Source organism: Phycodurus eques, chromosome 2 (assembly GCF_024500275.1).
Source record: "Phycodurus eques isolate BA_2022a chromosome 2, UOR_Pequ_1.1, whole genome shotgun sequence".
NCBI classification, from domain to species: domain Eukaryota; kingdom Metazoa; phylum Chordata; class Actinopteri; order Syngnathiformes; family Syngnathidae; genus Phycodurus; species Phycodurus eques.
In genome coordinates, this window is record NC_084526.1 from 11,665,290 (window position 1) to 11,679,056 (window position 13,767).

Below are 13,767 nucleotides of genomic sequence, written 5' to 3' on the forward strand. Positions count from 1 at the left end.
TTTTTTCTTTGGACTTTTCTGAAATGTTTTTTTAATTTATTTTACTTATTAAATAATAGTTGCATACACAGTGATAACCCCATAAGTATACTGTAAAAAAACAAAAAAAAAAACAAGAAATGCTGTACGTCTTTAATTTTCTCTCCCACACAATAAAATACTTCCCCTGTATAACTCAAGCTCTAGTATACCGTATATATAATCTCTGTGGCCTAGCTACTTGTAGCCAAAGCCACAGCGTCCTCATTGATTGCGCGCGAATAGGACAATAGCTCAGGGTTTGGAAATGGACTTCCATTGATTCTAATTAGGGACACATTAAATAAGATTTAGCTACAGATACAGCTGTGTGAGTGGACGTGTCTATGTGTGCGTGGATCTACCTTTCCAGCCCGAGCTCGATACAAGAACAATTGTGTGTATATGAAATGATATTTATAAAGCGTTTGTAACACTCATCATCTTATACAGCATATTTGTTTTAACTCCTCTTAGCTCTTCTCTCCTCTGTTGTTATTCGCGTGCTTTATTAGTCAGTGGATTAATTTGGGAGCAGGATATCAGTGTGTTGCTAATGGGACATAGAGATCTCATCACCACATGTCACTATTACCGGCTGAGCTGTTTGGCTTTTACTATTATCCCCTCCTCACATGTGTATTGATGGGCTTCTTTGAGGTGGGAAACGAGAGACAACACATTTGGAGCATTGCTGAAATAATTATGCCCTTTTTACGTGGTGATTGATAACATGGATTAAAACTGTATTGTCATCGCGCAAATAGTGGTAGAGCAAAAATAAATGAAATTCTACTTTTGAGTGGTGCAAATGAAAAAGCAGGCAATAATACCGTTCACACCCAGACTAGAAAATCAAAACAATGGATTACTCATGGAATTTGCATTAAAACATTGTGAAGTATGAAATTAATAATTAATCAGTTTATGTTGAGGATTCCCAGGGTTTTAAAGAAACCTGTTTTGTTTTTTGTTTTCTTTTGGGGTTTTTTTTTGTCCATCTCCAGCCTAAAACAGCAGTGGGCAACTTACTCTTTGATCCGGCACTCCAAGCATTTGCATTCTCAAGAGTCCCGTACGATTTGTTGCATCAATTTAGCATTTTTGTCCTAAAATGATTAATTAAAATCTTTGTATTCATTTATCTTATTAAATAATTTATTAATACATTTATTGTAGATCATAAAATAACATACCCTATTTGTAAAATAAACTATTTGACATACACGCATTTGACCTCATCTACTGTGCCCTTGATCACAAACATTGGCCCACCACTGCTCTAAAATGTACTCGAATAAACTAAATCATCTTTTCACAGGATATAAAACAAGAGTGTTCTCATATTTTCTTCTTCTGCCTTTGTTCTTTATCTTACATATGTTCTCCATTCAATTCACATCATTGCAACTCATTAGTCTATTTTACACTGTCTATAAAAATGACTTGAGCAAATAATGAGTGTTTTGCTTGAACATTTCATGGCTAATCAGATGCTCTTGCAATCATAGGCTCTATCATTACGCATTGCGATTTGCATGTGGAATTTTGTGTTTGATGCAGTATTGTAAATGTTCAATGTCCAATGATCATGTCATACCTTTGAATACTTTATATGTGACTTTTTCTTGTATTGATGATTTGTTAGCCCACACTGGTATGAAACAGCTTGCTCTGGTGCAAAAAAACAAAAAACAAATATATTCACTCTCTCTCTGTCTCTGTGTCTCTTCTCCTCGTCTGGTGGTCATGTCAGTTGCCTTTGGCTGCCTTGCAGATAACAAAATCGTCTCTCACCTACTGGTGGCCGAGCCAGAGAAGATCTACGCCATGCCCGACCCGACAGTACCAGACAGCGACATCAAGGCCCTGACAACGCTGTGCGACCTGGCCGACAGGGAGCTGGTGGTCAACATCGGCTGGGCCAAGCACATCCCGGGTAGGGGAAGCCTGATAACCTTCCGTGCATGATGCGATACAGCACACACACACACAAACAAACACACACACACATTGCTAATGCTTACTATTTACACTTAAACATGCGTGCTGATGTGCTTACACTTACGACGTGACCTTTCATCCTAATCTCTACACCCAGACAGTTTGAACTCTTGACACCTCCAAATGGCCAACCAAATTATCTTACAACATACATACACATGCACTTCATTGTACAGCCACTTCATTAGGTACACCCACACAAATGTTAAATGAAAATGTTTTAATGTGATCCAGAAGTCTGCCTTCACAAAGGTAATAAGGATGGATGGGTGGGTACGTAGGTAGGTAGGTAGGTAGGTAAGTAGGTAGGTATGTAGGTAGGTAGGGAGGTAGACTCCATCTTTCCTGCAACTTTGGGGTGAGGGGTGGTCTTTCATGAAGTTTAGTTTCATCCATGATTTAATGCAGGTTCAGAGGATGCTTTAATGTGGCAACAATTGTAATAATGTATTTCAAAATAATTTTACACCTGGAGGAAGAAGTTAATGCTGATCTTGATATTTTTGAGGATATGAGGTATTCTATGTCATGTACTGTATAAATGCATATGCGTATATCTGTGCAAATATGGGGGGGGGGGGGGTGGTACAGTGACTAGCAGTAGGAAAAGAGAGAATAATGATAATGTTGTTTTGTGACAGCAGTCAGGATGGAAGATCTGTGCCTCAAATTAACGCAAATGAGTTCTGTTGTTAGTGTGATTGTAGTTAGAATAGAAAAAGGAAAGAATCAAATGACGCTTCAAATAGCATACTGCACAGATCACAGATCAGAATAAATGCTAAACTGTCTAAATCAATGATATACAGTCAATGGCCTTCCCTACTAGGCTCTTGGAATGATGTGCATTGTTTTTATCAATAAATGTGAAAATTGAAAAAAAATGAATAGAGGAAGGGAGACAGAGATGGGGCTGTATTGATTTATGTGCAGACAGTGAGCAGACGTGCAGCTCATTGATCCACATGCCAGGTTTAGCCCATTTTAAAGTTGTTGGTTTTTTGTTGTTGTTGTTTTTTTTCATTTCAAAGCATAAGATTTTCATTCTTTTCCCACCAATTCCTGTCCTGTTGGCTTTCCCTTTGCCTTTTTGCTTCAGCCTTTCCTTTTATGAGATGAAGCTGAGTTAACCTGGTTATCCACAGGCTCGAGTGTGCGCGTGTGTGTGCGCGCGTGCAGAGCAACGATTGCTCAGCGGTGGAGAGAAGATGCCGTGATTAGACGAGCGAGAAAGGCAATCCACAGCTCTGTGTACAACACTGAACACTGATCTAATACTCACACACGCACACACATGCTTTTAAAGTGATCTAGTGTTGAGTGGAAAAGATTGTCAGAGTGAAATGCCGGACTTCAAAATTTGTTATCCTCTTTCACGTAAGATAAGAGGGTTAACAGGTCTATTCTTTTCTTTTCAATAGAATAAATGCTACTGTATTCTTTTCATTTGCGTGTGTGTATATATGCGTGTGTTCGTGTCAGGTTTTCTTGTGAACACGCACGCACATACACACATGCACGCATATCTTTTCTTGCTATGCTACAGTAATTTTTTTAATCAAATTGATGGAGAGAGACAAAGAGAAAAAAGACACAGGCAGAGTGAGGAGAGGTGAAGCCAATTTATGCTTCATGATATGGTTGCGCTGCGCTGCGCTGCTTACACACACGCACACACACACACACACACACACACAGACACAGTGACACACACACAGAGGCTGGGAACAGTGGTAACAACGTGTCAAGGCGAGCGCCAGGCAGCTAATTTGAAGTCATTAGATGTCTGCCGTACTGGCAACAATTTGTTACGCTCACACATGCACAAAGGCCCGCACACAACAACACGACACACGCGCACACTGAGTTAAGAGCCGTCTGCAGATAGCGAGGAGGCTAAATTGTAAACTAATTTAAACATCACTCAGCGTTAGAGAGGCTGCCTGCAAGACAGGCCCCCGGATAACAAGGCCGGGCCGTGTGTGTACACACGTGCGTGTGTGTTTATGTGCGCCGCAAGTCATGTTTGACACACAGGCTTGTCCAACCTGGTGACAACACGCACGCACGCACGCATGCACGCACACATCACTTTGATTGCTTCTTTTATTCCAAGGCTTGGCTTGTATGCCTGCGCACATTTCCATACTGATATGGCCTATATGCAAACATTTGATATGTCATTAGAGGAGGAAAATGAGGTTTCAGCTAGTGTGTGTCTCTTGATATCCCACAAAGAATATTAAAGGACACGCAAGTGCATGAGAGAGTGAGGAGAGAAACATAATGGGAAATAAAAATGGGGGGAAAAAAACTGCAATCGTCGTTGAGGATTTACATACACGCATATGCAGCCAGGTAGTATCATATTAGTAGACAAACACTCACAGCTCTTGAGGATATACTGTATTTCCTCATTTAGTTGCTGGGAATGTTTATTTACTCCACTTCAGAAATTGGCAGGCATGTTTTATCGTAAGGCATTTAGAAGAGAGGAGCATTTTTAAGACAACTAAAGAATAATGATAATGAAAAAAGAAATGTGTTACATACTGTCGGGCAGAACCCCTGTATGTCCAAATATGGTCAATTCCTGGTTTTTCACAAAACCATACTGTCGCTCTGTCCCCACGCATTTGTAACCAATTAAAAGTGTTGAAAATAGCTTGAGAGCAAATCTGTTAACTCTCTTGGACACTTGAATGTGTGAAAAGTGTCCTAAAACTCGGTCTCTCCCTCAAGCCGCAGACCCGTGTGGCTTTGTGTCATGTCAAGATTAAATGTCTGGATTTTGTTAAGACAATAATAAGGGAAAATAGGTAGGTTAGCTATATTTGAGTAAGCCTGTTTTGTTAATAATGGATAGCTGTTTTGTTTTGGTGCAGAAGGAAACACGACAGCCACAAATGTACTGTAAGTGCATAACTTCCGCTTGGCATCACGGTGCTCTAGTGGTTAGCACATCTGCCTCACAGCTCTGATGTTCCCGGGATTGAATCCTCGGGCCTCCTCTGTGGAGTTTGTATGTTTTCCCCGTGGCTGCTTAGTTTTTCTCCATATACGACCCCCACATTCCAAAAACATGCATGTTAGGGTTATTTAAGACTCTGAAACAGGCGTGTCCGAATTTTTTCTTCCGTGGGCCATATACAGAAAAATGAGAGTACACAAGGCTATTTTGACATTCTTCTACTTTAATTTATTAAATACTCTAAAACTGGTCCATCAAACAATTATATATTATCAGAAATTTCTAGGTGACAGCTTTCTGTTAAAGGTGACAGGCAAATCGTTTCGGATTTTCAAGGATAATGGGATAGCCCGCTGCCATCTATCCACTAGAGTAGAGCCAACCCATCACTTAGCAGCAGCTGATTTCAGAACCAAAACAAGAGCAAACTGTAGTAAGATAACAAATTTGAAATCAGAAATTCAATGTGACATGTTCATAAATCGGAGCATCCAGTGGAGCATCCCTTTTTTTTGCTTCTAACACTTAATTTTCTGTGTTCACAAGGGCGTTATGAAGAGAAATGTGTTCCTATTTAGTTGTCAATAGTTTATTTGGGTCTTTGCATATCTCCCCTTTATATAAAACTGTTTTAGTAGCAGTAGTACAATAGTTATCAGGGCCATCGCACACACATGGTGTCGAAGCCCCCCACCCTCGCCCACTCGTCCAACATCCACACTTTTCATGTTTGCCCCTCTACCCTTAAAAAATGTAAAAAAAAAAAAAAAAAAAAAAAAAAGAGTTGTGGGCCATATCAAATGTTATTTTTAGTTTATGCCACAAATGGCCCCTGGGCCGTAGTTTGGACACCCTTACTCTAATTAACCGTTAGTGTAAATGTAAGTGCAAAGTGCTGGCGACCAGTCCAAAGTCAAATGTGATACGCTCCAGTTTACAAGTGCTGTAGAAGATAACTTCAGCTTTACAGATGCCATGTGTGCTTTGCAGGTAATGTGTGTCGTGGTGAAGACGCATACATGGTGGTATCCAGACATCCATCCATCCATCCATCCATTTTCTGAGCAGCTTATCCTCACAAGGGTCGCGGGAGTGCTGAAGCCTATCCCAGCTATCTTCGGGCAGGAGGCGGGGTACACCCTGAACTGGTTGCCAGCCAATCGCAGGGCACATACAAACAAAGAATCATTCGCACTCACATTCACACCTACGGGCAATTTAGAGTCTTCATTTAACCTCGCATACATGTTTTGGAGATGTAGGAGGAAACCGGAGTGCCCAGAGAAAACCCACGCAGGCACAGGGAGAACATGATGCAAACTCCACACAGGCGGGGCCTGGGATTGAACCCCGGTCCTCAGAACTGTGAGGCAGACGCTCTAACCGGTCCCTCACCGTGCCGCCTACATGGTGGTATAGTAAAGGAAATTACATCCAGCTTATTTTTCATTGAGAAGAAGAAAAAAACGAAGCATCTACAGTATCTGAGGTGTGGCGTTTATTCATGTGGGCAGCGCTGATTAATTAGAACAGAAGCCAGTACTTGAGGAAATATCATCAGCGTTATTATTCCCAGGGCGTGAAAGTCCTGTGGTGTCCAATAATATGGATTAGTGCAGAGAAGATCTCATTTTAATAGCTCTCCAGGAGAAGACTCCAGTTACGTATTAGGCCGCATGTCACAGTCAAGTGTGCGTGTGAATGGAGGAGGAATGAGGAGCAGTCAGGTGAGAGAGAAGGCCCGGCAAATATTTAAACAGGAGCCAATAAGGGTGTGAATGAAAAGAAAAGGCCATTTGTCTGCCTGGAGAATTGGTCTTTTCATCCACTGTCTCTCGTCCTCTACATAATAGCTAAATGACGAGCAGCCAGTCATGCTGGTAGCTCTTATCTAGACATGGCCACACAAAAGGCCAAGACAGGCAGGCAAGGCGAGCACTTGACTTGACGAAGGAGCAAGGAAACGAATAAATGAAGACGCTCTAGCGCAGTGTTTTACTAAAACCTGAGGCCTTCAACGTAAGTGCTTTTTTTTTTCTTTATTTCAAAAAAGAAATTATACCCGCCCCCATTTCCCTGCATCACTATCTCCTGATACTTTCTTTCCCCTCATCCACCACTTTCTTTCATTCCATTTCAATTTTGAGACTCTGGATAAGTGGACTTTAGTGCGTCGGCCGTGATTCATTTTGATTGAGCTGTAAAAACCGTTGAAGGGAAAGCAGAGGGGGTTCATTCTTTTAATCGGCCATCACGAAGATTTGAGAACTCTAAACTTTAAAGTGAGTCTCTCGCTTCCCTCTACTATCTTTCCTTTCATCTTAACCGATTATTGATCATTGCGAAGTTTGTCGATCGTGCGGAGTTTGATCAATCCAGTATTCATATCTCCAAGGTTATCTTTTGTGGACGCAATGGCGGCTTAGTGGATGTTAGTATGTGGCCGCTGGATTTTCAAGCAATTTTAGCCTTAGTTTGAGGGGAGGTTTATGTAGAATAAGTTCCACTGGCTGGAGAAGTATTTTACCATCCTCAATACATTTGGTATGTCGTGCTATCATCTCCTGGATTCCATGTCCCTAGGCTCCACAGCTCTGAACTTCAGTCATCAGTTTTATTCAATGTTTAAAAAATTTGGATTGAGCAATGCACATTTGTGGTATTTTCAACAGCTTCTGAAATACCCACACGCACTCCTTTCTTCTCCCGAATATCCTTTCTTTGTATAGAGAAATGCACTTCTTCCTTGACAATTGCAACGTGTATTTTTTTGGTACACGAAAATGGTAATATGTGGCGCCTCAAAACATGGTTTCCCGATAAGAACACCAGGGGGTCGCAGTTTTTCCGTTGCAGTCGGTCGACATGCGTGCAAGGGTCAATTGCAAGGTGTGTAGGTGTGAGTTGCCGATTGTAGCTATTGTCCAGTGTGTTCGGCCATGTCACATTCAGCCCACCTCGTGACTTTTGGGCGAGAGGTGGGGTACAACCTGGACTGGTCCACCGCAGGGCTGCAAATGACAAATTTAAAAAAAATCATGTGTAACGGCCCACAGTTTGAATCTTTTTTTCACATTTGAATGTACTTTTTCAATTTTTTCATTGTGCCTTTTTAGTCATAAAACAGATTTGCATCATTTCCCACCATAATACTGCTGTACAAGATATGCGTTGTGTGTATTTTATTACACTGCTGTGCTCATACACAACATGCCACTTAAAAGAGGTAGATGGAAAAGGGAGAAAATGGAATTGCAAATTGAAGTAGACGTTCATACTGTATGAATGCGTGTATGATTGAATGGAGAGACGTAAAGGGGTGAATGAAAAGTGTGTGGGGGGGGGGGGGGTCACATACATTATCTCCGATTGCCCCAAAGAGCCTTTAACACCATCCTTGCTGACCTGATGGCGAAGTAGCTAACCCTTCAAACTCTCATGTGACCTTCCTCGCTCTCTCCTTCTCCCACCCTGATCTGACCTTTCACCCTCTGGCCGCTGTGGCGTTTTTAATAACAAGCCAAACTCACTGCTCAGCCATTCCCATTTTCTAACCCCTTTGGATGTATCCGCATGCAGCAATAAATCCACGTGTCTGTGGATTTGTGTATGGAACTCCTTCCCATTAAGGTGGTTTTCCGTTATGTCAAGGTTACATCCTGTTAGCCTCACTTGCTAGCAACCGATTTATTGGTTAGCCAGTCAATCAGTCAAGTGACTCCACAGCCAGTCAGTCAATCTCTCTCTCACACACACACACACACACACACACAATCACACACTCAACAAATATTGATTCATAGAAGTGCCCTGCTCCTTTTAGCAAATCAAATGTTGGGTCTCAGGAGACACACACACACACATGCACACACACACACACACACACACATATTCTCATCCTTGACTACACTTGACTGTGACACAGCAGCCCCCTAAATTAAGTCTGACACTCATTATGACACTTCATTGCGTGAATGTGTGTGGTCGTGATGTTGCTCCTCAGTCTTCCCCAGGAAGTCTGATGATGCTGATGATGTCATCAATCGCTCAGTCATCTCAATTGGTAAATAAGTTAAAGGTGGAAAACTAAACCATATTTATACATTTGATCACTGTGAAATTTATGAGTACAAAGGAACTTTAAAGTGCAGGCATTTTTCTTTTGTAACAAGTAAACAGTCAAGTGTAAAAAGAAGTTAAGCACTGTGTAATAAAGCAAAAATTCAATTAAACGCTTACCCTTGATGTTAAAGCTTATCGTGTACAAATGTGAAACACGCAGCTGGCTGAAGGCGAGTCTCGTTGTCATGCTTTTTAACATGCTTAATTGGAAAGCAGGTGTAAAAATAAGGCAAGTTATAAGACAACATCCTGTCACAGTCCTTATGTTGGCAACCTGCTGTTCCACCGGCAGCCTGTAGTGGTCTCAAGTTGTATCAAGTTGTGGTCAGATTTCCCTTAGGAGGAAGAGAAGAACAGCCATATGCTCCCTTTACGTTCACATCCAATGCAGGAAAAAATAAGTGGAGAAAATTAGTTACATTTTAAAACTTGAATACAATAAACTGTTCAAAGGTAATGTGCTACTTATGAGTATCCAAATTATACGACCAGGTTAAGAAAGGCAAGGACACAACCAACAATGAACATGGACAAGCGCACATACCGTATATATCCTTTTAAACTGTTGGCGCGCGACACTTTATTATGAAATTGCTATCCGGTACTTTATTTATTTTGTATTTTTTTGTTAATGTCTGCCTCTTTGGTCCAAGCTGCACTTACGCACATTTCATCTGTGAGCGTCTGGTGCTGTCGTCTCAGTGCCATTACGTCTCTGCAATAAAACGTCAGGTGTGTACACAACATGCACATACTATAAAGTCTGTGGCAGCTTTGGCCCCATTCTGTCTGCTAAGACTAGTTCACCTTGACAATCACAGCATGCTCGGTGCCTCCTCGCACACGCAAATGCTCACCTTGACACATACCACGTATCGTACACTACTGTATGTGTGCGCTGTTATTGTGTGTTGGGGGAAAGCTAACTAGAAAATGAGTCTAGACTGAGCACTTTACAAAACAGTAATATCCAGGATACCAATATGAAAGCTGGATAGTTTTTCATATTCAACCAAATTTGTCTTTAATGTATCAAATTTGAATTTCAAATTGTATTTAGTCTCTGCCGTGTTCTTCACTGCTTATCACCATGAAGGTATCTCCATTTACTGTTGATTTTCCCATAGCTCTGTTGGGCGTGTTTGATTTCCATCACTGTTCCTCCCTGCGCAGCGTAACACGTTTAGACACCAGTGCCGCCGTTCTAAATGTGTGCGTGTCTATTTGCATGTGCGCCTTTTGTGGTCCATCTTTTTATCTTATTCTCATCCCCATCTTCCATATACAAACAAATGCATGCTCGTATGCCGATGAAAACAAATATTGGTGAAATCAAATTAGCGTGATTTGATATCTGATCTTATGTTTGGATTTAATGGGGCTAGCTTTATTGGGTCCAAGCTTGCAGGTATTGAAGCACGTCATCAATATGAGAACACAAAGGATAGAAACGTTTTTTTTTCCTTCTATTATTATGCATTTTTTAGTATTTCCTTCTTGAATGTTTAATTTGTGTTTCCATCCGTTTTTAAATACGTTGTTCTACATGTATTGATGACCTACAACATTAGGTACGTATATAGTACTTGTGAAATTGATTTAGATCGCATGCAAGAGTCAAAATCGGACTTTACAAAGATATATTCTTTTTTTTTTTTATTATTTGAAAGTGCAAGTTGTAGTTGTAATTCTGTACAACGGCACTGCATGTGCAGAAATGTGTGCATACTTTTAGACAAGTTGAAAAAAAGATTGTGCCCAGTCTGCCTCTCCTGTGTGTCTTATGGAGAAACTAACTTTCATAAAACACATACACACATAACGTCAGAGTGACACTTACCTTCATCAGGTCACACGTTGATGGTGACGCACCTTAACGCCGCTACAGCAGCGCGGGCTGACACATCACACAGACACGCATATGCACACATGACGTTTAGTTTCACACATGCTACCAGCTGCCACAATGACTGTATTCACGTTAGTCACACCATGTTAGAGCACCTTTTAACACTGAAAACCACACAAAAGTCACCTGAACAGTACCAGTAGAGCTTGGCGATGTGGGCTAAAATTCATGTCAAGGTAAATTTAATCCCTTTACGATAACTGTATATATCGCGGCATCAAGTTAACTGAAAATATATCATTTTAAGTATTTCTTAATAGGTTCTATAATCCCTTATCAAATCTAAATGAATGGGGAAAAAAACATAAAAAAACAATAACAAAAACAAAGATGGAATGTAATTTTGAAAACATGTATTGGGCAGGATTGAAACGTAACATGCTATGGTGCCAAATAGCATAAAGGTGTAAAAATAGCATTTCTGATATTACAGTGGGTACGGAAAGTTTTCAGACAACTTTAATTTTTTCATTCTTTGTTATATTGCAGCCAATTATTAAAATCATTTCAGTTCTTTTTTTCCCCTCATTAATGTACACACAGCACCCCATATTGACAGAAAACCCCTGTAATTGTTGAACTTTTTGCTGATTTATTAAAAAAGAAAAACTGAAATATCACACAGCCATAAGCATTCAGACCCTTTGCTGTGACACTCATATATAGTCATCCTTAAAATGGTTCTACACCTTCATTGGAGTCCAGCTGTGTTTGATTATACTGATTGGACTTGATGAGGGAAGCCACACCCCTGTATATATAAGACCTTACAGCTCACAGTGCATGTCAGAGCAAATGAGAATCATGAGGTCAAAGGAACTGCCTGAAGAGCTCAGAGACAGATTTGTGGCAAGGCACAGATCTGGCCAAGGTTACAAAAAACATTCTGCTGCACTTAAAGTTCCTAAGAGCACAGTGGCCTCCATAATCCTTAAATGGAGGATTTGGGACGACCAGAACCCTTCCTAGAGCTGGCTGTCCGGCCAAACTGAGCAATTGGGGGAGAAGAGCCTTGGTGAGAGATGTAAAGAAGAACCCAAAGATCACTGTGGCTGAGTTCCAGAGATGCAGTTGAGAGATGGGAGAAAGTTCTAGAAAGTCAACCATCACTGCAGCCCTCCACCAGTCATGGTTTTATGGCAGAGTAGGCCGACGGAAGCCTCTCCTCAGTGCAAGACACATGAAAGCCTGCATGGAGTTTGCTAAAAAAAAAACACCTGAAGGACTCCAAGATGGTGATAAATAAGATTCTCTGGTCTGATGAGACCAAGATGGAACCTTTTGGCCTTACTTAGATGTTGTATGTGTGGAGAAAACCAGGCACTGCTCATCACCTGTGCAATACAGTCCCAACAGTGAAGCATGGTGGTGGCAGCATCATGCTGTGGGGGTGTGTTGTGTTTCAGCTGCAGGGACAGGGAGTATGGCCAAGTACAGGGATATCCTTGACAAAAACCTTCTCCAGAGTACTCAGAACCTCAGACTGGGTCGAAGGTTCACCTTCAAAAAAGACAATGACCCGAAGCACACAGCTAAAATACCGAAGGAGTGGCTTCAGAACAACTCCGTGACTGTTTTTGAATGGCCCAGACAGAGCCCTGACTTAAACCCAATTGAGCATCTCTGGAAAGACCTGAAAATGGCTGCCCACCAATGTTCACCATCCAACCTGACAGAACTGGAGAGGATTTGCAAGGAGGAATGGCAGATGATCCCCAAATCCAGGTGTGAAAAACTTTGCACCATTCCCAAAAAGACTCATGGCTGTATTAGCTCAAAAGGGTGCTTCTCCTAAATACTCAGCAAAGGGTCTGAATACTTATGGCTGTGTGATATTTCAGTGTTTATTTTTTAATAAAGCTTATAAAATAAAGCCTAAGCTTATTAGCACATAGCATTCTCTCGGTAGTTTCAGAGCAGCCAAAACAGGGAGGATGAGTGATTGTTAAATTGATTGATTTAAAAAAAAAAAAGATTGGTTAAAAAAAAAAAACAACAACATCTCACTGGTCAGACCTGCTTGAAGCTATTTTCAGACGAAGGCAGATACGATTACATCATCAAAATCCGTTACCGAAATTGCGTTCCCGCAAAATGCGTTACCACATATTCAGCGCACCCTTAAGTAGCAGTGTTGGAGTGACAAATTAGGTTCCCATTAATATTGCTGAGTGTAATTGAGGTTTTAGTTTGTAGAAGTCAGGAACACTGTCAGTCGGTGTGTAAAAACCAATACAGAAGATTTGCACTCAACAGCCCATTGCTGTTTTATCTTGATTACATTAGCAAATCAAATCCATTTATCCGTCAGCCTTTCGTGGCCAAGCCTGCAGTGTGGGCACACAGGCTAATCTGCATCGAATAATGTCCGTCACACATCTAGTGTGGAGCTGTATACGTAGACATACAAACATGGGCAGCATTTACAGTTTCACAATATAATATGTGACACGAGATGAGTAGTGACAAATAAATCAGCAACCGAGCCCATCATCATCATCGTAGCTGTCACTTGCAAACAGTCAGCTTTTGCTACTTTCAATTTGTTTTGGTGTGTGTGTATGAGTGTGTGCGCATGCATTTGTGTGTATGTGCCAGAGGGAGGGATAGAAGATGTGATGTAATATGATATGATATGATAGCAGGGGCATAAAGATAGATGATCATAATTACGCACAGGCCAAACTCCATTTCAAATAATCCTCATCCTATTCTGTCTGCTGCCGGCATGCACATGTATAAA

The 13,767-nt window shown here is 41.1% G+C and overlaps 1 protein-coding gene across 7 annotated transcripts in view; it reads left to right on the forward strand.

Moving 5' to 3' along the window:
- The window catches only part of esrrga (estrogen-related receptor gamma a), a 129,687-nt gene that overhangs the window by 83,094 nt on the left and 32,826 nt on the right, over window positions 1-13,767 (forward strand). For 6 of the 7 annotated variants that reach the window (XM_061667301.1, XM_061667282.1, XM_061667308.1 and 3 more), the window contains one exon: window positions 1,775-1,957. In XM_061667301.1, coding sequence (XP_061523285.1) covers window positions 1,775-1,957 — 183 coding nt within the window. The remainder of the gene's footprint in view (window positions 1-1,774; window positions 1,958-13,767) is intronic. The other variant, XM_061667276.1, reaches the window with a different exon arrangement.